Source organism: Cataglyphis hispanica, chromosome 23 (genome assembly GCF_021464435.1).
Source record: "Cataglyphis hispanica isolate Lineage 1 chromosome 23, ULB_Chis1_1.0, whole genome shotgun sequence".
NCBI lineage: Eukaryota > Metazoa > Arthropoda > Insecta > Hymenoptera > Formicidae > Cataglyphis > Cataglyphis hispanica.
This window is the reverse complement of record NC_065976.1, coordinates 450,898-477,782: the sequence shown is the minus strand read 5'-3', so window position 1 is coordinate 477,782 and position 26,885 is coordinate 450,898. Positions and strand designations below refer to the sequence as shown.

The 26,885-nt window shown below is 35.7% G+C and overlaps 1 protein-coding gene across 2 annotated transcripts in view; it reads left to right on the top strand.

The window, feature by feature from the left end:
- The window catches only part of LOC126857914 (cadherin-87A), a 173,973-nt gene that overhangs the window by 115,498 nt on the left and 31,590 nt on the right, over positions 1 to 26,885 (top strand). For both annotated transcript variants that reach the window (XM_050607802.1, XM_050607801.1), the window contains exon 5: positions 21,473 to 21,690. In XM_050607802.1, coding sequence (XP_050463759.1) covers positions 21,473 to 21,690 — 218 coding nt within the window. The remainder of the gene's footprint in view (positions 1 to 21,472; positions 21,691 to 26,885) is intronic.

Sequence of the window (26,885 nt, the reverse complement as noted above, 5' to 3'; positions counted from 1 at the left end):
AGAGAGAGAGAGAGGGCTTTCGAATCCTCTCTGAACAATTGAACGATTATCGGGAGATTTGCTGCCGTTCAGACGCGATTTCGAAAGATGGCCGCATGTCTACGTCTTCTTGTGAATTATTCAATAGTTTTAAAACGAAATTTGTATCTTTCCTTTTCACTCCCTTGTTTTTCCTCCTATAATTTTCTTTTACTTACGAACCACGATACAATGTCACTGTTTATTCTAGTTTGATAGGACAACGTCAGAAACGAATTATCCATTCAAATTGTAAAAGCGCGAGAGTACGTTGTTCTCTTGACAGTTTTAATTAAATCGGTGCTGTTATCGAAATGCAAAACCTTTTCTAGATATCGTTTGCATAATATTATTTTGTAATAGTATTTTTCCTTTGAGTACAGATTTATCCGAGTTTATAATTACTTGAAATTGCAATGACCCGATGCGATGGAAACAGTACTCGGAATGTTTTTTTCGAAATTTGACGCGGTGTATGTTAAATGTCCATAGTTTCACATATCGAATCGGTATGTCATGCGAGAACCATTTATATCGAATAATACGAAACGCATTTATTTTCACAACTAAATCCACTGATAAATGCACACGATGCGATTAGAGATTCGAACTCGAACATCAAAGTTTGCAATAAAGGCCGATTGAATTTTCGCTGGAAAAAAAAAAACAATTTTATTGTGTGAATTTTAAAACTTGACATTTTTTTTTTATAAACGAAATCAACGGATAGAAAGGAGTACATTGTAGTTTTTGCGATGTCTTGCCACGCAATGTAGGAATCTGATAGCATCAATGGCGAAAACCTTTCAAACGGAAATCAGTAAAATGGGATGATGTTACCTGCTTGCGTTCGCGTTTGGAATTTCTGTGTCGCTTTGGCTTTCCGATTACCAATAACCGGTAAATTCTGATTATTGGTCTGCCCGATCGCCGTGTATCGAAAAATCGTCGGAAGCGTTATAAAATAGCAGAGTTTATGAGATTGTATAGAAACGCGAGAGAGGAAGAGAGGAAAGGGGCGAGAAAAACCGGCGCGGCGTCAGATCCGCGCGGAGTCTCCGTCATCTCTTTCACCGGTTATTACCCGATAAACTCCGATAAGTTTCAAGATCGATTCTCGAACGTCAGCTCGCGCTCTCATGACGACGGATAATTTTTCTTTCTTTCGCGAGCCTTCAACTCGCGACTCTTTTTAACTGAGTTTTACGTCAATAGAATACCTCCGACCTGTCACGAATATAGCAAGGATGAAATTTTACCCTGGTTTGAAAATAACTGTACAGTGTAGTATCTATTATAGAATAATTATTGGACATTGGAAATACACTAGAATATTGAAGTAGGACAAGTAGGACTCTAGATCTTTTATCGGAATATTAATCTTTATCTTTATCTTACAAATAATTCGTAGCACAATTAAAATATCAAAATTGTATACTGCGATGTGTTTTCTCATGAAAAAATTTTTTAAGATTTTTAAGATTATTTTTGCATAATACACTAAAAGCAATAATAGCTATAAGATATATTCTTAATGATAAAAATGTATTTTTTACAATAGAATAATATTATTTGAATCATTCTTTGAGAGGTCTTATATCCAACCTATATTTTGTTTACGTAGCACTTGTATAATATTACCGGTTATTTATGTTTTAAAGCCGTTTCTATTGCAAAGAAAAGCGACTTGGTCGAAGACTAGAAAATCTCAGTCCTGAAATAAAAATAGGAAAGCCGCACTGTCTACTGCACAGGCGAGCGATGCCGAATCCGGGTAAACAGACGAGCACTCGGTCCGTACTTTTGTTGTCGCTAGGGACGATCTCGTATAGAATATGCAAAAGTGCGCGCCCGCTGCTGCATCGTTTCCAAGTTTTTATCTCCGCGCCGACTTGTAATTCCATTTCGAAGTTTGCGGGTGGCGGGAAAACTTTCGAGTAATACTCGTCGTCTCGCTCGATGATGACATTAGAACTGCTGGCTGCGCGAGATGCACTCGCGTATGTAATAAACTTATATATTAAGCCACGCGAGGATATTCGATATCGCCTGGTGATATTTGATTTTCGTGAAATATGAAAATTAATTATATATACAATATATCTTTTTGACATTTGATATAAATAATTTCTAATTTTGCATGTTAAAATTATTTAATTATTCATCAATATTTGAAAGCGACAGATATATTGCAATGATATACGTGTATGTAAAGTACGGTGAACTCAATCATAACAATCTTAACAATCGCGTATCCAGAATATGTGGCGTATATTTAAATATCGCTTTAATTTGCGAGCAGCCCAGTGGTGTGCTGTCGAGCATTCCTTGAATAGCAAACGGGCGAGTTGCGCTTTAGCGTCGTATTATGCATATACACGAGGCCGAGGAGATCTTACCATAGCGCGCGTAAGATGCATCGGGAGAGCAAGAGGGAGAAAGAGAGGATGCATTTATGGCGATACCGGTTTGCGTTTCTTTGTTAAAACGTTCCCAACGGACGCGCGAGTTGTAACACTTGCCGGAGAAATTGCTGCTCCCGTGAATTATCGATCGATAGAGTTTATCATTTCGAGCCGCGCATTTGCCGGCAGGAATTTCGACGTGTCATTGTCTCGCGCACGAGCAACGTGTCGTCGTCTCATCTCCCATAAGAAAAGGGCGCATCGGGCCACTTCGCGCATCGTTAAGTTTTATCGTAACGCAAAGTGAACTCGCAAACGCGCGTTCCGACCGCAGTTTCCGGCTAGACAGTTACGATGAGATAGTTTGCATAAAAGTAAACTTGTCTGCGAGCGCGTTTCTCATTTGGAAATTAATCCGACGTACGGGATGTTAGCGAATAGTTTCGGCAAACTTTATCGATAAAACTTTCAGGCCAATTTTGGAGTCAATCATTTCAGAGCGAAAAATCTCATTTATAATAATATTTTTTATAATATTATTGAATATCTGTATATTTTTAAATTTCTACTAAAATAAATTGCAATTAAACTTACGTCAACATAAATTAGAAAGCAAATAAAAAATAAATAGCAATTAGAATTTTTATGAAAAAGACACGGCGAATTCCTGAAGTATTTTTGTTTACTACCTATATTTTTCAATAATTTAAAAAATTTGCAGTTATGTCTGTGTTTTTAAAACTGCATTTTTTTTTGTTTACATTATAAAATTTAATTTCGCGTGCTTTACCGAATTCTCATTACGTAAATAATATTTGTTTTGTGCAATATTTATAGTTAGGTAGAGTTGTATACAGTAATTTAAATTTCGTGATGATCTACATGCATATAAACTATTGATCGAAATGCCAGAGCTTTGAAATTATTAATTTAATATAGCTTATGAAATAGATATTTATAATAATTATATACATATTTTTAAACAGATGTCATTCATTTTGAATTTTGACTACAGTCAGCGTAAATAAACTGTTACTTTATACCCCACAAATCGTTGATTACGTGCGCTTCTAATTTGGATATAATTCGATACACGTAATAATCGAATTTGAAATGAGATTTTGAAACGAGAGATGAATAGCAGCTGTAATTAATCGTATCAACAAAGATCTAATAAATTAATTTAATTAACGAGTGTAAGATTGATAAAATGAATTAGCGAGATAAAAGCTGAATAAATTCGCCAATATATTCCTTGCGGAATTTATTTACAATTTTAATTTATAGGAGTAACGTGCTGTCGTTTTCCCAATGATAATTACCAAACGATAATTCCACGATTTTTCTTCTAGCAGTATTAATACCCAACTAGAGAGATGTATTGCACAACTTGGTGATATTTTCATCATTCCTAGACATTAGTTTTGGAAATACATTCATTAGTTTCGCATTGACCGGTCGTATCGTAGTTGGATCGTCTTTAGATTTTTACGGAAATTTGAAGGTCAACGATGAGAGACCATTCTTAATTTTCCGGTTGAAAGATTTCACCTCAGAATAGCGCGAGCGACGAAGCTTTAATTTGACCGAGTGAATCTGAATGCCGCTTTGTTCTACCGCTCGCGGTGAAAGCACGACGGTGACGGCAATGACGACGACGACGACGAAAAGAGTGGAAATGCGACGGAAGAGAAGAGAATGCCGATGAGGAAGAGGATAGGGAGGGAAAAGTCGCGCTTCCGTCGCGAAAGGTTCGGCGAAACAGCGCGTGTTTGGGCGAAAGCACTCTTCGGGGGACTTTTACGGAGAATGACGACGACGACGACGACGACGACGACGATGGCGATGACGATAGTCGACAACGACGATGCGAGATGGAAAAGGAGGGAGAGTAATGTTAAATAATTGGAATGACAATAATAGGACGTGGAAATTCGCGTTCGGAACGTAGTTCGCGAAGCCGCATCGGTTCTCGTTGGCGGACAGGCTGTTTAATTGTTTCTCCGTTCGCCCATTCGTCCATTTAATCGAGACGAGAAGGATTCGATCTGCTGCGCGATTTTAATGTTAGTTGAACATTTAAAGCGTTTACAGAAAGGACGTGGACATTTTAGATTAATTCCGATTTATTTGTATTTCAAGAGAAACGTCAATATGTCTACGTACGTACATTTTAGTTTTAAATTCGAAAAACGTCTAATATAAAATATTAGAGAAGATTTCATTACGGGGTGAATTTTAAAATTCAAAAGAGCTGTAATATATTTCCTGCTTTTAACTTAATTTTTTTGCTCTGTATATACTATCGAATACTATCAAATATTAATATTCAAATATCAAAAATAAAAACTTTGTCGAGATTCTTCTCAATAATTAATATCTTTTACGTCTCTGTATTTACAAACATTTTGTCCGCTACGTCACACATATGTGTTATGAGTAATTCAGTCTCTTTCCTTGTCTCTCATAACACTCGAGCAAACTATTTGCTCCGCCCAAAAATAAAGCGTAGAAAAACATGGAATTCATTTATCTATTTTATCGTTGATGAGAAACACTCTCCTGAGAAGACAATTAAAACTCCTCGTTCCTTAGAGACGCGGTGGGATCTCAGGACGCCACGAAAGCGGTAGAAAAATTCTGTCGTGATGGCGATGCATTGTTTTTATTCTGTGTGTCTTTTTTCTTGATCTATCTCGACTTCTTAAATTATCGCTGTCGTTAATCTTTCGCTTTGCGTTGTTAATTCCGCGATCGCGAGATTTTTTGCCACTTATTCTTGACGTTCCGTAATGCACGATAATTTTTCATGATATGAGCGTAAATTAAATGCGAGTCACGGTGATGTATATGACAATACAAGAACGCGACAAGGGCTGTTTAAGCCGACGAAGATTGCATTTTTATTCAGTACGGTGAATTTCTCATTACCACTGCAGCTATTAACAAGAATTGAATGAAAACGGGATCACGGGAACGTGGAAAATAGTCGCGCGCTAATTGTGAATTTCAACAAAGTACTGAAAAATTACGTGATTGAATTTCGGGATTGCTGCGAATTAGAGAAACCATAAAATGTTTCTATTAAACTACGAATCCTTATTCTTCATTAAATTATTCCATGCTGGTATTATTAAATAATAAAATTTTAATATAATGCTTTATTTTGTCTGTGTTAAGATATTTAACGTCAGAAAGATATAAAGACAGCACTCGATGACATGTTTTCGTTAAGAAAAGATTAATTTTCTAAGCAAGTCGTAGATGAAGTTTATAATTTTTTACACCCTGTAGATGTGTATGTTCTCGTATAATAATTGTAAGATATTGTAAGTAAAGCATAACTAGGATAAATATGTAAAACATTTAATTTATTGTGAAAGAAATTGTATCAATATTTGTTTGGCTTTTGAAGGCTGCTTATATACATATATATAATCGTCAGTAGTAGAAGGCTATATGTGGTCAGACGCGTTCTTTTCTTTGCAGCTATATTTAAACAGCGATATTCTTATTATTTCTTTTACAATATGTAAAATTGTAATGTTCATTTGATTATTTACTCATTAATTCAACTGTCTTACTTTTTTATAAAATGCTCGTTTAAAAAAACATGAAAATTAAATTGAAAATTGTGTTATTTCTAATTTGATATTACTAGGCATACTTTAACACTCTATAAGCTATACTTTATAAGCAGTCAATGAACCGATTGAGATCGAAACCGCATTAAAATCACAATTTAAAATTAATTTTGCACACAATTTAATAATAAATGCTGATCATCATTTAATCAATAAACCAAATATATATTTGACGCTTTAGGGAATTCACATATGAATTTTACTTCATGTCATTTCCAAACTTCTGAATACGCGTTATTGATGTGATACGGAGCAACATGCAAAATGTTTGCAAATTAATCTCGTCGTAAACTTTCTCGTTTGAAATACGCTCAAACAGAATTTTAAAACACGGGATCAAAATTGGTCTTTCGCAAATTTCAAAAATCTATCACAACCTTAATCACACTAATCGCAGCAATGTTAATTTCTTACTGACTATCCAAGTATTAAAATCTTTGCCAATCGATTAACTTCAAAAATATTTTAATAATTTTAATATTTTAAAAAATAATCATTTATACGGCTACTCTATTTTATATATATATTTTTTTTTATCCACAAATATTGAGGTACAAAGACTGTTAAAATACAATTTATAATTTTAACTTTATCTTTCACAATTAAGGGGTGCTTTGTTATCATAAAATATTTAATATTAATTGTAGAGAAATCATTATTTATACAAAATTGTCATAAAATTCAAAGCCGCCAACATAAATAGCCAATCTAAAAAATTCCTTGGATTTTAATTAAAGAACTAGGGACGATTCTCGAGAAAAAATGTTTAGAAGCTTTCAAAGGAACGTTTTTATAACCCTTTTATCTTTTAGAACGACCTGTAGATAACCGTTCTCGATCAGATATGGCCCGCATGGCTGTTAGTCTCTTAAAAACGTCGAAGTTGCCTTCCTCTAGGTAATGCCGGCATTAACAACTTTTGGCTGGCGGGAAATTGCGAAAGTAATAAAGCGAGCGAGGTATAAAAGCGGTGGCAAAGGCCTGGAAGGGAAAGGGGACGACCATATTAATCGGACTGTCGGCATTTCGGGAGGGAGGGAACGAAGGAAGGCGATAGGAAGCACGCGATCACATAGCTGCCTTGTCGCAGGGATATCCTGTCTGTCTCCTGTCATTTTACCGCCGCGCGACGGACTCGCGTTTCCTGAAAAATGCACAAACTTGCCAACGCGTGTTTTCGCGCCTCCACAATCGCACACGTCCGTCATGTTCGCCGCCAGTTTCTCGTTGTCGGAAACGCGAATAACCTTGCACGACACCTTGTATCTGTCCCGACCTTTTCACCTTTTTCGCTTTCTCGATTCCTATCACTGGTTCTCAAAGTGTGGGTACTTGAGAAAATTTCGGAGAACAAACATTCGACAAAATATATAATTTATAAAAAAAGGAAAGAAATTATCGATGGAAAATTAATTTTACGAATTTTCACGTTGTAAATTCTAAAAGACTAAATTGTTTCTTTTACTGTTATTATTTGAAAATATTGTTATTATTATTGAAGAAGTAATAATTACGAGTCTGTCACTATTCTAACGATGCACATTTTATAAATGTAAACGGTAAACGTTGTAAACATCGTTTTCTATATAAATACGGTTATAAATTTATTCATCTATACATCTCTTCTCAGGAGTGGCAACTGCGTTTCCGGCGGATTAAATTTGAGACGCGTGACTAGTGCTTTAGATGCAAATTATCTTAATTCGCTGTCAGCGCCGTTGGCACCAATTTAGCGGCGACGTACCGTAAATTCGTAAATATTTGCATCGCACTTTGATTGGAAAACTCGAAAACAGTTGTGGCTCCTCGACATGTTCGAAACAGCTGGACCATTCGCGAAATCGCGTTGTCGTGTTCGTAAATTATTTACCGGGGAGAAACTATGATGCTGACATTAATTTATGATGCCGTTTTATAACATTATGTGCCAATTTTTTCGCGTCACAGAGCACGTTCTCGCGATGGCGCAGAATAGCTGGAATAATTGCGAAATGCTAATAAAAAAGAAAAAAATTACTTGCGATATTTCAACACGCATTAATTTACGTGAAGAATATAGTTGACATATTATTTATTAACGCGACAAACTGTCATGTTGCAAAGCTTTGATTATGTAAAATGTAAACGATGGCAGAAAATCAATAATTTTAATTATAATTCTCCTATTAATACAGATGCTAGAGTATATGTTTTCATTAAAGAAAAAAATTGATTTTGAATTCATTAAGAATTTTGTGATTAAAAGCATTTTCAATGGTTTTGAAACGCTCTATAGGTATTATGGTTATTCCCGAAAAAAATTGGTTCGTTGTTATCTTTCAATTACTTGTCATTCAATTGCTGGTCGCGTAAGTCGATGGATTAACGTAGTTTTATTCGAATGAGAATATTATCTCAATTTTCCATTCCCTTCGATCGTAAGTCTTCCGCTAGTAACGTCAAAATAAATTCATCTTGCGAGATACGCCAAAAAAGTTCAATCTGAAAATTTTTGCTGATGATTTGCTCGCTAAAAATTTTGCCGTGACGTATCGATCATTCAACACATACGTGATTTCCAATGTGAATCTATTGACAAATTGTACGTGTGTGTTGGTTGAAATAAAAGATATACTTTTGATAAAAGCACAAGATTATTCAACTCAAGATGAAATATTGAATATTGTCATGATTGAAATTGATTGAAAATTTTTATACTACATAGTAGTATTATTGAGTTTAAAATTTTTAATAAAAATCTAAATATAAGCATTCGAGAGAAACATATTAAACGAAGAATTTGGCGATTATTAAATTTTCTAATATTTTCAGAGAGTTATATTTTATTTATTTAATATTTAGATAATACTTTGTCTTTTCAATTCAATATTTTATGCAGTATTTTAACGATAGTTATTCATTAATATATAGTAGACAATTTAAAGTCAGTTTTTTCATTAATTAATTCAGAAGAGAGAACTCAATGTTTGTCTTATTTTATCTGCGAGTTTGCATAATTCTTGTGATTTCTTTGTACTCTTGTGATTGTTAATTTTTGATTTGATCGATAATACATCATTTCTCCTTTTAATATTATAGAGCTAGAAAAGAAATTAAATTATGGCGATATTTGCGTTATGATGAATTAATTCTTTAATCGAAATAAAATATTTTGATATCTCGCGCTACATGCGAGACATGCCAACTGAATAAAGCATATTTATTCATATCTATCGACAACGTGTTATCCTTTAGATAGCATATCGGAATTCCGTTGTACTATGAATGGAAAAAAGCCTTGGTCTTTGAGAATAATCCTTTGGAAATAATCGATGGAAGAAAAATCTTCTGAAAAATAAACTCTTGACTGAAAAGAACGATGGGGTATTGTTTTCGTTCAAATACCGGCGCAGCGGGGACGATGTATGTGTATACATATGTTGCTCGTGTATATACATATGTTGCTTCGCGCCACTTTTAGCCCCCGCACCAGCCTCGGACATGCGCGAGTGTATACGACCCCGCGATTTTCTGTTCTTTGCGGCATCAAAGTTTTTTCGCGAAAATTTATCTGCCGGCGCCGGAACAAGCTCCCAGCGAGGATTTTCTCAGGGGGCTAATTTTGCCGCAGTTTGTATTCGCCATTGCGAAGATCCGGGCGGCAGCCTCGATGCACTTCTCTGCACGATATGCTAAAATGGAATGATATCATTAATAATGTACCGTTCTGTGAAGCACCAAACGATAAATGAGAATGTATCGAATTTTGTTAAATAAAAGTTTGACAGATATAACGAATTTCTCGAAAAATGGAAACTTGATTTTCTCTCTCTCTCTCTCTCTCTCTCTCGCTCTTATATTTTCTCATTTTTCCGTTTTTTTTTTCCAGATGCAAATATATATTGTAATTGATGCGTGATTTTACAATTTCTAGTTTGACATGTATTCTTTTTTTCTATTTTTAACGTTTTTTATTTTACACATACTTTTGTGAGGACGAATTTACTGTAGAATTTTAGCAACGAATATTTTTTTATTTGATTCTGCTCGCGAGATGTTAATCAAATTCTGTCATGAACATGGCGGAGTATTAAAAATGGAGAGAATATTATCCACAATTGAAAAGCGGGTTTCATCATTTTACGCGATACAATCGGCAGAATTTATGCTATATCGAGTCAAAACTCCGCCGAACAAAATATTGATCTCATTTGAATTATAATTCACGGACGCGCGCCCGCGATCTTTACTTACAGTTTTGCATATACGCGGTGATTCTTTTTTTTTTTTTTTAAGGATTTATTTTCCGGAAGATGTTGCTTCCGAGATTTTTCAGGGATTAATTTCCCCAGGGATTGCGTTGCTCATCCAAGACCGGGAATGCTCCATTCGTTACTAAAGTTGTTCGAGTGTGACTCGCTCGTGACTTGCGCAAAATGCAAGATGTAACAAGAAGACTTGGAGCACTTGGAAAGTTGTAAACTTTCTCTGAATTGACTTACAGATTGTATCAGTCAAGTTAAAAAGAATGGTGATAATTTCAATGTTGCACACAGACATTAATATAATTTCTTAGTATATATTAAAAATTTAATTTATCCCTAAATTTATCAAAGCCATCTCTATCATTCAAGGACAGAATGTGATATTTAAATATTCTGTTTTAAGCGCTGCATTTGAAACAATTCTCTTGTAATAATTTTGTGCTAGAAGCATTATAACTGTTTCGTCTCTTAGTAAGGACTTCTAATTAATGAACGTTGATCATTTGCGACTGATTTTTATTATGAAAAATTACATAGTCACGGATTCATATTCTAATTACCTCTCATTTAAGATAAATGTTGAATTTTTAAATTTTCCTTGGAACACGAGTTGAGAATTACAGTGCATTTTTATGATGAGAAAAACGAACATTACGTTATACAAATAAAACATTATCAAGGTAATCACCCTATCAAGTTAAAAAAAGCGATCAATCCCGATCGCTAAATTAAACTTGCCGTAGAGACGCGTCCTGATGCTAGAGTTTTAATACTATCCTAGAATTACGACCGTGCGCGCGAAAACTTTGGTAATTTTTTAAAAGTAAGAGAACAGGCCGCTCTCTCTTTCTCTCTTCTTTCTAGGAGCGTCTCGCCTGCTAAAACGCGGTCAAATGTAAAAAAGTTTCTGGAGCAAGATCGCAGCAACTTCTTTTACATCCGGCTAGGTCTTTAAAAGGCGTCGGTAAACGCGTCCGCCCCGCAATTGCGAACCGTCGCGATATCGTTTCGAGAGTATCTCTCGAGCACGCGCTTGGAAACACAACGTATTTTGCCGAAGGAACATTAAGGCGGGTTAGGGGAGGGGAGGATGGGCGATTCTAATCATCCTTTTACGGCACGTGGAAATTTTTACGCCCTCCGCAATTTGCTGCTGCGCTCGGCAGCAATCGAGAAAAGTTTCGCCATCGTGCCCTCGCGCGAAAACTTTGTCCACGATTCTCGTGTCTCACGTTCGTCGTAGCCGTCGATGATGGAAGATGCCAATCAAGCGCTTTGCGCCCTTTAACATTGTGCCTCCACCTGACAAAGTTCTTCCCGTAGCAGTAACCGCGTGGATCGATATCGTGGTATCGCTGTTGAAAATATGCGAGGTCGCAAGATGGATCAGGAAAATTGTATGACCACAATAATTATCTTGGGAGAAAACTTTGTAAATTGTTCATTATTTATTTGCTTCATGGACTTTGACGTAAATTTAACATAGGTGATTTTTGAAGATATTTCTGCGTCAATGCTCACAAAATAGCTTCATCTTTCTTATCAACTTATCGTAAGGTTTTTTCTTTTTTTTTTTTTGAATTTTGTAATATTTTTTATGTAGAATAATATATATAAAGAGTAAATATATAAAGGTAAAAAATGGGAGGGAGAGAGAGAGAGAAACTGATTATTTCAATTAACTTCCCACGCTTTTAAAATTGAGAAAAAACGCGTCGATTAAAGTTAAAAAATGTTTCCTCTACACAATATTGTCCCCTTCTCACCTGTTGTCAGCGAATTGCAATCCGCGCACGTAGTCCTCGCCGAAGTGACAAGGACCAGTGGGGGGGAGTCGTACGTGACAAGAGTGAAAGTTTTTCGTCGGCCGCGCAGGGTGAAGCCGAGAAGGGGATGGGATGGGATAGGGAACGCTGGCGCTCCCGAACTAATTATTTTTGATCCCGGACGGGGCTCGGACCCGAGCGCACAATGGCCGACGGGGTTTCTTTTGTAGCCGGGCGCGATTAATTCCGCGCGGAACGTTACCCCGGGGGCTGCTCGTCTCGGTCCGAACTCCGTCCACCCCTCTCGTTCGTGGTCCCCTCTATAGGATTCCTCGACGACCGAAAAGCCCGTTCGCCATGCAAATCCGCGCGCAGCCACCGGGGAGTACCATTAAGGTTTCCGAATCTTTTTCCGTGTCTCCGAAGAACCACCAGCTTCTTTCGCATCGCGTTTTGTTTCTTTTCCGTCCAATGCAAGAACGTGCATTTATTTTGCATTTTTGTCAACCAGACAAGTGATTAGAAATTGTCGACGGAATGACCTTTTAATGATTCTGATAAAATTTTAAGAAATAGAAAGAAGAGTATATAAGATAATAGATAATATGTCAGATAATAAAAAATGCACGTAGAGAAAATGTACGAGAAAGTAATTTTACGCAAAAATGTATTGACGGTAGAAGACAAGATGAAACTGAGCTCGAGATTGCCAATGTTTTGTATCGATAAATATCATTTATGTTAGCTGCATATATCGCATCAATACTCGCGTGCACATTGAATATCGCGATCGATAACTCTTCCATGGTCTCGCATATCATGATCTTCGGTTCAATTTATGTGAATAGTACTTGTTTATTTCTCGCAACAAACAAACGATATGAATTTGCATTGTCAATAAATTCTTTACGATTCGGAGAATATTTATCTCTCTGATACAATTATTTTATTTATTCGATAAAATAAAAAGATGATTATTTTCCCTGCAATTGCGAAAGTTCTTAAGAAATTTGTATTCTGTTTTATCAATGCATTTATTCGAGCATCTCATTGATTCTTTTATTTATAGAATTTATTTTCTCTGAAAAAAAGTTTTGCATATCCATTGATTATGAGATAAAATATGGATATAAAAATTGTTAAAAAATATAAAAATTGATAAATGCCCATGTTTTATTATAAAATCGTGTTGACTTATACCAAAAAATAAACAAACTATTTATTACGTTTTATTTAATATTTTTTTATGTAATTCGCGATATTAAAGAATAATAATAATTCAATCATATATAGAGGCATGCATCTAAGATGACGTTATTTAGAGAGATATTAATGTATCGTTGCGTAGCTTCGTAATTGTTGATTCTTCATCAATGAATACATCGATCGCGAAATGTCAATCTTATACACGATAAATAACACGGTGAAATTTATCAGTGAGTATTTTGCTTCGACAACTTGTCGCACGAGTTCTTTGACAAATGAAATTAATGATGCCGTCGTCTGAAGCAATTGTAACAACGAAATAACAACAATGCTTTGCAAACTTATTCTAACGCATATACGATACAATCTGTAACGGGACATGAAGTTAATCGTGTCAATTATTCTTTCTACGGCATTTATCTCGCACCTTTCAGATTTTAGACAATAGCAATCCACGTGTATGATTTTGTAACACGCCCACCATTGATTCCGACTTCTATTCACTCCGAAAACGTAATCGGAATACCCGTGTATCCCGAGTGCTGCGTACCTCATTCCACTTCTTTTGTCCATAGCCGGGTTTCATCGATTCTCGACGATAAATTGTATATGAAACCCGTAGAAGGGCGAATAGATTTGATTCCAGGACTGTCAGATAAGCGAAATTCATGGAGGCTTCGCGAAACGGAGAGCGAGCGTGATTGTAAAGTATCGACAATTTATTTTTCTATACTCGCAATAGAAATGTGTAAGTAGTACGAGTCGGCTGCAATACCAACGGAAGCCGTCTTCCTCTCCTCGACGGAGTACATTCTAACTTATACATTAAGCCGTTGCATTTGCCGGAAAGATGGGAGATATTTTGCAAAATTGATGCGCGCGAAATGCTGGAAAATAATATTGTCACAAATAATGAATTGTTCGCGCAAACATATTATTTAATATTTTCATTAAATTCATACAAAAAGTAATTCAGAGACGCGACATTACGCGTCGAAAAGAATATTCCTTTCCGCGAGCCTGGATGCAATATCGACGCGATGCAACAATGCGATGCAACCACTCGTTCTTCCGAGCGAGGAAGAAGCTGCATCTCGAAAGAAGCTTCATTCCACGTATCGCTCATATACAGCTGCAACCGGAATTTCTCTCGATGCGCGCCGCCATGCTGGGAGCATATATAAGAGCGCAAGATACCAAGATATAAAAAACGCCAGCTACGCCGCATTTATCCTCGGGCTTCGGATCCATGACGACGAGAGGGGGGTTGCTGCTCGCGTACTTATTCGACGATATATCGTTCGCGAGCTTTCAAGAGAATTGCATTAACAAGTCTAAAATAATTCCTCGCTTCGCGTAGAGTCTTTCCAAGGATCTCATTCTTATCTTTCGCTTTTCTCTTTCTATACTTTTCATCGATTTTCGACGCGCCTATGAGCTTGCAAAAAATTATTCGCGTTATTCCAAAAAAGAATGTTAATAATAGTTTGCAATAATTTTTACTCATGTTTGTTTCATTTATTCTTATTTCTTATTTTTAATATATGTTTTTTATATTAAAAATGTTACGTTAAAAATGTATCTTATACTAATATATATCTTATTGATTTTTTTCTCTTATAAGAATTATCGGAATGTAAAAAATATTTAAGTTATCGTTTCCATTTGTTTCTTATGTATATATTCACCATCATATCCGCGCGAAAATTTAGCACTGTTTTGGCCCCCTTTTTTCATGTATCTCTGTCTTTTTCTTTGTATCCATTTATTTTTCTCTTTTCTTTCCGTCTTTTTTATTTGCGCTTTTCGCAAGCAGTTTTGGCGGAGCACTTTGCGCGATAGCGAGACGAGACGGTCGCGCGTCTCCCGAAAATCCGATTTCCGTCACGAGTGAGCTTAAGGCGATGGGTCGATATCGCGGGATTACTCGTGTAACTGTGGAGTGCTACGCGGGGAGCACACAGCTTCCGGTTTCCGTGTCGGAATAGTCATTTTTCGAGATAGACGCCGGCGCGCGCGCTGTTTATCCAATTCCCTCTTCTAATGCATCGGACGTCCTTTGGCTAATGGCGCGGCAGGATCGTGCGGCGGTAGCTTCGTCGAATTCCAAACAGATTTTCTCATGTTCCCTCGGATAAGAGTGGTACTCGTGATCCCTGCGTCTCGATCAGAACGATAACGTTAAACATCGAAGAGCGAAAGATCGAAAGCCGCATCTTATCAGTTCGCTCAAGATATGTTCAAGTCGATACTTTACGAAGGATTACGACCGTCAAGGAATCGACAAATAAAGAACCTGAGAATATAATATATATATATATATATATATATATATATATATATATATATATCCTACACTTCCCGAAACGAAAAGAGAACAACATTAATTAATTCAAAACTTCAATAGAGAAATATGTTAATTTTGCTATTTTATTTTAGAAAACAATGCATAGAAAGATACATAATAAGATTGTACTTTTAATTCAATATTGAACAAATTGAAGATGAAAAAAATTTTGATTATATAGTTAATCATATTTTGGAGAAAGAATATTTTCTTCCGCATATTTCGAATTTTTTAGATATATAATTTTTTTGGAAACAAGGATTCACCGAGAATCCTCTGTTTGTTATCAATATGTGTAGCGACGAGATATATTATTACTGGCGCAACCATTTAAACTACTAATTTATTCCGATCTTTAAAGTCTGACTTTTCTCGGTTTTGCGGGAATTTGTGAAAACCAGAAGTAACGAAACAGAAGGGGATATCACGCAAGCTGAATTAATTGTTGGACATCTTAGCGGTGCGATAACACCGGAGGAACCTGTTAATTTCCTGCCGCGTTGAAAATACGGCTATTTTATGGTAATTAATCTTAAAGCGAGATGTTACAGGATTTTTATATCTTAATTATGCATCGTCTCGAGGTAATATATTTCAACGAGGATTCGCGCTGTCATATCACTGTCAAACTATTAATTAATTGAGAGAGATTATATCAATAAAATTATATATATAAAAAGGAGTTGTTGTACGGCATATGTTACAAAGATAGATGCTGAAATGTAAAAAATCTCTGTCATTGTAATATCAGATTTTGAAAATTTTGACATTTCAAATAAGAGATTTATTCGTCACGAAATAGATCTGAAAATATCTCTCAAGCCAATCTTAAATATTGAAGAAAAATTCAATTTGTAACATTTCATTGGGAATGAGAACATGATGAATTTTATTTAGAGATCACCTTATATGTTATTTGAATATATCTCATCAAGAGAAAGAAAGACAAGATAAAGACAATAAAATATTTTGCGACCTTATAAATTATAAAACAGCACAAATCTATACGCTCCTCAATATCTATCAGATTATATCTAAGAATATCTGTCTTGTGATATAGATGCCGACGCATTTGACTCGGATGAAATAAAGCTAATACTTTCTTCTCTTATGCCAAATGATTTGCCATTCTTTTTGTGAATCGCACAAATCCTTTGAAAGTAACAGACGGAACCAATTTCTAATAGTTGCCTTTATCCTGCCTTTTACGGAACATTCTTTTATACAGCGAGATAACGCTGCCATGTGGGTATTCGTTTTTCAGACTTATTTCGATGGAACTAAATTTTCAACACGTGACTTTGAATTTGGTATATAAAGCTACACGTTTCATGATGTTTTATTAAAATATCTGTCATATTATCTATGCGTACATTTTCATCTCCAATTTACGAAATGTCACACAGTTTCTTCGTATTTGAATATACGAGTATATATTGGAAAAACGGGAAAAAAAGCAATAATTTACTCCATGCAAACTATTAATTTTTAAGAAAAATTGATAATTTATCAATGAAATATAAAAAAGGAAATATGTAAAGATACGATGTGTTATGACAGACCACCGCGACCGATTGTGATCGATGGTGATGTTTATAAAGATAATATATGTATGCCAGATTTGAATTTTGGTAAAGATTTATTTGCATGTCACTTGATTTCCGAATATCGATTTGCGTTAACCTCGGCTAGTTTTGATTGAACACGCATTAATCTTTCATATTATGTCTGCATATACCATTTCCTGTTGATTTATAATAGACATTAATAATTTATTGCGATAAAAATAAAAATTCACAAAATTATGTTACAATTGAAGGGGAATAAATCGGTTATCATCGATTTTATAAAACGCTATATTAAAATTAAATTTTCGTTTCTAATATAACATTTATGAATTTTGATATTATTGTAATAATCATGAAAGCTTAAACTACTCATAAAATAATATTCTTAAAGCGTATTTAAAATGAACGTCTCGAGAAATTTTTGATTCTGCGCAGTGTAAAACGGAGGCGCGTATCTGGCAAGATACATTGTTGACTTTACGGCTAATGGCGCGATGAGGAACAGGACGATCGACAATAACACGGTTTAGGTGAAGAGCGGATCATAAATGCGGCTGGAACGCGTAATAAAAAAGGGCTCGCATTGCGAAAATTGTTATCGCGCGCGCGAAGTGTTGTCCCTGGATGGAAATTTCAATTCGGAAATGGAAAAGATTAGTGAGCGGGGACTAAAAGGGAGAAAAGAGAGAGAGAGAGACGAGGCGATCTACCGAGGTGAGATAGCAGCTTCGCGCTCACAATTGCATAGAATTCACCTCAGAGAGAAGAATCGCGCACGGAAGAATGTCACCGATTAATTCAGTCTTACCTGACTTCTCAATTTCCGTCAATCCCTCATAATAGCCGGCTTTTTCGCAATCTCGAAAATACTCCTCGCGGCACCGATTATTTCACGAATTTTCACACGATGAAAGCGACAATTGTAGCAAAATTGCAGCCGTCACGCTAGGCGGACTCCGAATAAATCGGTTTTAGCAAGTCGGTGATTTGTGAAATGCGAAATTGTATAAAGGGGCATCGTGGAAAAACGTTGCAGAGGGGCGGTCCCTCTTCTTTCGTTTTCGAAAATTTATTTACTCTACGTAGTTTAGATCGCGTTGTATTCTCGGCGTTTCAATTAACGTAACGTACTTTTTTCACGTATAAAAGAACACGAGATGTTCTTTCGGTGATGGTCTCTTGATTTTTGCGCGAGGTGAGGGTAAAATATAGCGATGATCCGGAAAAATATCGGTCGAAAGTTGGACCGATTAATTCGGAATGGAAATATACAGAACTGCGAAACGGTAGTTAGCGGCTGAAATTTATGGTAATTCGGTTATTTGCGTCATTGTTTCATTCGTGATTCTCTCGATACCGCGACCGCCGCTCGCTCGCTCGCTCGCTCACTCGCTCGCTCGGTCTCCAGAAAAGTTCACTCCGCGTCATTCTCGAATCCCTTATTTGAATTTACAAAATGCGTTTGAAGGAGACTTGCTCGGGAAAAGTTACGACCGCTTCTCGTTTGATGGATCCGGGAAAATTTGTGCGTACAACCCCGTCGCGGTTTCCAACGGTCTCACTTCTTCGATTCAACGACGAGACTTTTGATATGAAACTCTGCTTTATCTTTCCTACTGACGAACTTGTCGGAATCGTACTGAATCTTCCTTCTTTTTCGTTGTTTTGCCGGATGCTTTCTGATTTTAAGCATTGAGAAATCAAAGTAATTTTTGTACGAGTGCACTTTATACATATATCAATCATATTTAATTAAAATATTTAAAATTATCTTTTAAATTTATTTAAAATTATACCATATTAATTACATAATATTATATATAATCATATTATATCAATTATATTATATTTTCTTGTTTTTATAAAGAATATCATACAAAGCTTTTTTCACATACAAAGTATTGTATTAAATTCGCTTAATGGAATTTTTTTTCCACTAATTTTGTCGCGCAAGCACTCTTTTAATTATAAATATATTGAACAATTTATTATGTGTCATGTCATTCTTTTGATAATAAAAATAATATTATTTGTACATTTGTGTTCGCCTGCCGCGTGAACTCCCTATTAAAAAATATCATTTGTTTTATAATTTTTTAATAATTACCAGATAATTGGTAATGCGATTCTTGATTATTATCGTTTATTCATTGATCCGTAATGCATTTGATTTACAAATGCAGCAGTTTTCTCGAATGACACTACTGATGGTGTAACGGAGTTGTATCACAGAGAGCACTTTGCCGCACGATTTTCCTATTTACGAGCGGTGCGTGCAGCTCGTGTAAAAAAGTCTAAGCTCGTTACGGTGGCATCCGTAGTGGAATGGCAAAAATTCTAAGCGACTGAATCGTGAATCCGGAACGACGGTGAGGAAAGGAACGGGATCGCGATCGCGTATGTCGTTATCCTCTTAACGATTATCCTCACTCTTCGAAGAGGCTTCTCTTCTTTGTCGTCATGAAAGAGAACGAGAGGAAAAAAAAAAGAGAGAAAGAAGAGACACGCGGAAAACCGCAGCTGCGGTGCCGCAGTATCATCGCGTTGAATGGGGTCTGTAAAAAAGTATAGCGAGCCCCGTTGGATGACCTTAAAGTCCGCGATGTATCTATTACGTTCGCCACAATTTCCGGCTAGAAGCTGCGGAAGTTTGGAAAGAAGTTTTCGCGGCTGCAGGGGCCACTTCGTACGCCCCAACTTGGTAATAGTTTTACGACTTTTCGGGCTTACGAGGTCGAGCCCTGCGCTCGCGTCGAATTAGCGGCCGGGGACCTCGGAGCTCTTTTGAGTCCCGAAGTACCATGACCTGCCGCGAACAAAGCTTATCCGACATTTTCCCGGGAATGAGGTGATTGTACAGGGTGTTCCGCAACCGATTTCGTCCCTTTCCTCTGCTCTTTGACCACAAAGTCGATATTTCCTTCTATTTGCGGCTTTGACGCTGCGAGAACTTAATAATGAAAAGAATCATAAAGGAAAGTGCTTTATTGCAGATTTTTTTCAAATTTAGCTGCTACGTACATACATTAGAGTTGCTCAAAGATATGATGAATAATTACAAGAAATTTCCTCTTCGTTTTTTCAAACAATTTTTTATTCTCATCTATATGAAGGCATTCTATTTAAATTTCCATAAAATATAGCTTATATATTTCATGGAATATAATTTGTTTGAAATATAATATTGCTTGGATATTGTGCACTTTAAAAACTATAATTATTTTTTCTTTGGATAATAAATAATGTTTTCCTATTTTTAGGAATATAAAAGTTAAGTTTCAAGCTCAAGAATCCATTTCCCGTAACATTTATCTTTCGTGACCAAACATTTTCTCCCCTTGTAGTAGCCTTTTCTAATACGATATAACGATATAATGTGACATAAAAACCGGAAAAGAGATTCTGACGATGCGATATATTTTTCTTGTTCAACGCACTGAATTGGGGATATTCCGTATTGATTGCGCGCGTCAACAAAAGGAGCACGAGAAGTTTAAGCTCCGGATTTCGCAGCGAAATTGATTATCGGCAGGCGATATTGGTGCGCAAAAAATCGATTTTCGCGCAACGGATACATCAATCATAATCTACTTAGCTCGTGTAAGCTTAATCACTTTAATCGATCCGATACAATAGTACAATAAATGTAGGGCTACGATACTACTGTATACATATCTTAATAATTGCACGAATATTCACTGATCGACACGATATAAATCTTGATTACGCACCTTCACAATCGAATATCGACATAATTACAAACGAAAATACGAGAAAAATGTTTTTCTAGAATAAAATAGAATAATTGACATTTTTAAACAAAGACACGTTGCAACAATAATTTCGTATTTTTTGTTACGGAATTGGTTTTTGTACACAGAGATATAATTTTATATCATCTTTTTATATTTTAATTTTTAATTCAATATTACCAGCGCATCTCGATATCTAATTTGCAAATAAAAATTCTGCAAAGGTAAATTAATATTAAGTTAGTAAGATTTTTATATGCATAATTTGACGTGTTCTTTGTTTCATAATTCAAGCACTCCATGTTTCTGTATCTTTATAACACCCCAGACATTTCATTTACCAGTAAGAAGCATCGTACGCAGTTTGCGAAGAACAGAGTTAACGAGAGGAATAAATAAACTTGTTAAAGTACACAGAGGAAGGGATTTCGCGCATATACACACATATAACCGTGTGTGATCAATATATATGTAGCCAACAACAAACTCTCGAAAACAAACGTTTCTTTCTTATTGTTCTAGCGGGTAACAACGTGAACGAGCCACCTATCCTGGAGGCCGGTGGATACCCCACGGGTTTGCCGCTCTCGGAATCGACCAAGATCGGAACAGAGGTGTTCGTCTTGAAGGGCCATGATCCCGAAGGATCACCGGTGAAATATGGCATACAACTCACGGACCATTTTGTCGTCAACCCGCGCACCGGTGTCATCACTCTGGCAAAGCCGCTCAATCGCGAGGTAAGAAAAAAATATATTGATTGGTTTAGGACAACGGCGGTCTTGTAGAAAGAAAAGCTTGCACGCAAATTGCATGCAGCCCTTTTTTGAGCGATCAAGATCGATCTTATCTCGCACGCGGTGTTCGTATCGCAATATTCTACGTGCACCTTCACCTACATCGTTTATCTCCACTAGTTTGTTTTTCATTTCTCAATTTCTTCTAAATCTTAATATAGACTGACTATAATATAGATAGAGAAAGAGAGAGAAGAAAGATTTATTATATTTATGTTCGATTTTTTTATTATTATAATCAATATTGATGAAAACGGATGGCTTTCTTTATTATAATTAAATATTAAATTTTTGTATTCGAATATTATTAAAAGCAAATAAGTCAAAATTACGAAGTATATTAAGAGTAATCTAAAATTATTAATGTTGTAGATACATATATAATTGTGCTTCCTAAAACAATCTTAAAAATTACAAGATAAATTTAATCGAATTTAGATTGAACGTAATTAAAAAAAAAATTAAGGATCATGATTCTCTGAATATTTTTTGCTAAATTAGAACTGGAATTGTGTAAATTGATTAAGATAAAGGAAAATGGACTATTATATTTAATTAAATAGAACTGTTGTCGGAAGCTGATCAAAAATTTATCTATTAGAACAGTTGATTACTTCGCTTTACTCTTGTTAAATTTATCCTATTTAGTAGAATTTCCTGTAGTACATGCTTTATTTACATTACTTATAGTACTTACACTGCTGTAAAGTAAACAGCGTCATGAATACTGCTTATGAGGTTCATGCAACTACTTAAGCCCTAAGAGGGCACGCTTGAGTTTGGAGACAGTGCCCTTATCTTCAGCGTGTCTTCATACTCGAAATGTATACAGGGAACAAGTAATTAGTTGTTATAAAACATATAGCACCACGGATAATATTAAATATTTAGCACTTTAATTGTGTTATGCGAAATAATATGAATTAAGTAAAAATAAAAAAAAACTCGCGATATTTCAGTTTTAATATATAATTAATTCGGGTTAACGTAAAATTATTGAAGAAATATTTTTATCTATTTATTCTTCTTTTCATAAACTTATCCTGCATTTATATCATACACATAAAGAAATTACCATTTTATCATCAATCCCCCAACGAATTATTTATTCGTGTATATTCTGTCTCGCAAAGTCGAAGCCGATGTGTAAATCATTTCTCGTTTCTCCATTTCGTGCACAACTGTGTAAATATTTTATATCGAGCTAATTTTTATTATAATCATATCACAAACTGTTTAGTTTATTAAAATTCGCGAGCTTGCCCAACAGTCATTATGTGCATTTACTTTGCAAAATCGCCAAGAGTGATCGAATAATATTAGTAGTGACATTCATGTTCAACTACGTTTTGCGAACGACGCATCACTAATTTACGGAATTTAGGTTTAATCCCATCCGATCATCTCTCTCCGATTCGTAAATATTAGTGCGAATCGGTGCACTAGGGATCGATTGATTTGAATATGATATAAGCTTCGATGGAACTAAATACAAATTGGATGTACAATTTTACGGTATCTCGGCATATCTGGACATTATATATTTTTACGCATTCTCGCTTTAAAATAAAGGTATAATTATTTTTTCACGCATTGTGATTATTTGTTTTATAGAGTGAGCATTTGTGCGCAATCCCGATCGATGTTTAATTGCCATAAATAACTTTTGCAGGATATAATTTTTTTCGTGTTTCTGCGGTTTCATTTTGTACACGAGACATCCTTAACAATCTGCCAAGATACTGTTCTAGAAAGCATCGTAAAAAACATTCTCAGAAGGATATTTTCAAGAAAATCTGTTCGCTTTTGCGCAAAATAGCGCGGAAGATTACGAACGCTTACGGATATTTGTTGGCGCGAGGCACCTGCGCCCGCCGGTTAGATTCATCTCCGTTGTAGCAGTCGATACAATCGACACCAATTCGGAAACGGGCTTGTCAGCTCTTGGAGCGTGAAACAAATGTCGGAAATTTTCCGTGGCCGTATGTACGTGTCCGCGGTGGATTCCCAACGGCCTTCGTTCGATTGTTGTCGCAATTGACTGCATTTATACGCCCGATTCCCCAATGTCGCACAATGCGATTAATGCGATTACGTCGTCCCGGGGACACATAATGCAAACTGTCGCGCCCATCCATGGATTTTCGTACGTTGACCCGCTTAGCGCCGCGCCGCCAATCCCCATTCATTTAATCTGGCTAAATAGGTTTGGACGACTCGCACGCGCTCACGCTAATTCTCGAATGCGTATGTAATACGAGAGTGCATTAGGTGAGATTCGTGCCATGTCTCCCTTTCATGGTCAAAATTAATAAACGACCACATTCGAATCTCAAATCCGTTTTGCCCACGAGACACTGTATGTACAAACGTTTGACGTCTGTGTTCCGATATAATTATCAGTGGGAATAATTAATGTATAGAATTTCGTTGTCTTTGTGATTTCACCTGCAATGCGAAAAATAGCGCATATTGTTTCGATTAAAAAATATATGATAAATATGAAGAAACAGCAAGAGGATAAAGAAATCTTAATAACTTTTTGTACAGAAACAAAATATTAAATAATTGGTAAATTTATTTTATCAGAAATATAGGAACAATACGTCTCTCTATATATAAACTTATTTTATTAAAAAATACAATTTTTAAATAATTAAACAATACAAGTCTTTATAATAAAAGATAGTAAGATAAATTTATTTTATCAGAGATATAGGAACAATATGTCTCTCTATATATAAACTTATTTTATTAAAAAATACAATTTTTAAATAATTAAACAATACGATTCTTTATGATAAAAGATGGTAAGATATCTTTTGTTTGTGCCGTACTATTTGTCGCGTACTATATCTATTGCCATCGCTAGAGATTTGGCAAACCGAGAGTCGGCGGCTCGGAACCACCTCGTCTTTTTCGTCTCCCAAGGGCGTGCTGTGCGGTACCGTTTCTAGAAGTCATGAAAAATCAAGGCCGATAAAGTTTGTCTGACAAAAGTTTAGAGGTCTCCGAACTGCAGGCGAGCGATATACTAACTGACGGCCGATCGTAGATACACATTTGGAAGTTTAGAATTCCATGGACGTTACGTAATGTTTCATTTATAATTTGGCGAATCGACTCTTGGAGAAGATCAAAATTGACATGTTTAAACGTGCATCTTAATCTTTGAATTGCTACGATAAAGCTTGAATCGCTATATGACAGAGGATTGAGGCGGATTCTGCATATGAATTATTAAAAAAAAAAAATCAGATATTGTATTAAAAACATACGATATAATAAATTTCATCGATGTAATAAATCCCATGTTATATCATATTATACATTAATGCTAATTATTTTATTAATAATGTAACATATTATTTTTGTGTATTTATATTTATGGTACTTTTTATATGTATGCTAATCTTTGAGAAAAAATATTATTTTTCATACTCATTCCTTTCTACGTGTAATACAAGTAATTTAGATTTACATTTTAGTAACAAAGGAAATTTTATGTGAATCCGCTTCTCAAAGGCGTAGAAGCGAGGAGGAAAACTTATAGCACAAACTGCATCTTGAGAGATGCTGCGCAATGTATGTGCTTTGTGAAGGAGAAATTAACCAAAGCACGTGCAAGACTCATTTGACTTTATAACGTGAAAGGATTTCCGGGTTCATTTAAATGCATCTAATTATCAAAGCGAAAAAAAAAAAAGAAAATAACAAGATTGACACTTGCTCTGCAATTTCTCATCTAATGACAAAAAATTATATTTCGCTTTTCCAGAACAGTTCATCTCGATGTGTTCTCAAATCTTATCGCGATTAAATGTTTTTTGACAACGACACTTTGAAAAGTTTACTTGTTGCCGAGATATGTATCACGAGTATAAATTAATGTGAATTGTTCGAAACAAAATGGACACTTGCAGAATATCGATAAAATTAAAAAAATATCAACGGAGAAATTGTAACAAATAATAAATGTGTATGTATTGGAAGCTAGCCATGCTATGTAATAACTATTTACTCGGGAACGATTAAAAATAATTGTTTTCGGTGGGAAAAAATATCGAGATAGCGAGCACGGACGAATCGATTACATGGAACTCGCTCGTTTGGTATTGCTATCCTTTTTTTTTGTTTTTATATTTTCTAGTATCGTATTTTTGTACTTTTTCTCTTTTTTTTTTTTAGTAGTGTATTGGGGACGCGAGTCTTTTGATTGCGGCATCGAAATAACGGGCGCAAAAATCTCGGCGTTCGTCGGGATTAATCGAAACTGTTCACAAGCGGTACAAAGGCCGCAGAAAAATCGCAGTTATTTTGATTCCCCTTTAGTTTCTGATGGACAGGAACGCATACGAAAACAAACGGTTCGCTAACATTGTTTCACGGGAATAATCGGACTGGAAAATAGTTGCGATGCAGCGTTACTGCTTTAAAGGGAAGCGAAGCTCTCGTTGGGACGCATGATCGGAGCCGATCATGCGAATTACGTGATACTCGCTTCGCGAGGAGAAGGTAACGTGTAATATCGCGAATGCGAACTAAAAGCGATTATTACACGCCGCTGCGCTAGCTACGAGGGTTTTTGCGGCTGGCTTAATTACAAAAATATCATCACCTCGAAATGGAAGCGGCGAGATCGCAGAACGCGTTTGCATTTTGCATGATACTTTTACGGGCTTTTTATATGAAATTACAATATATAAAATTGCATAAACCGTATAGTCTATTATTATTTCGCCGCAAACCGCAGAATTATACCGTATTATCGTGTATTATCTTAGCGACTATCTCGACGCGCCATAATGCATGGACACCATTTACGTGACGGACTTTCGCTTCTCAGGAGCTCGTAAGCTCATTAGCTGCGGGTTACTATTCTCTTGCTCAAGAAGACTGATATAACATAGTTGTAATATCACGCCATAAATGAGTAAATAGTGCTCACGCTCTTTCCTTAATTTCACCACAAATCATTATCAAATTCGAGCTAAGTTATTCGACAAATTATACAGAGTGATTTGGAAAATGTCATTTAAATTACGCGTTTCAAGACAATTTGCACAAAATATAAATCTATTTACATAAAAAGAAAGAAGTTATTGCGTCGAAATGAAAATAAATATTCATAAGTTGTT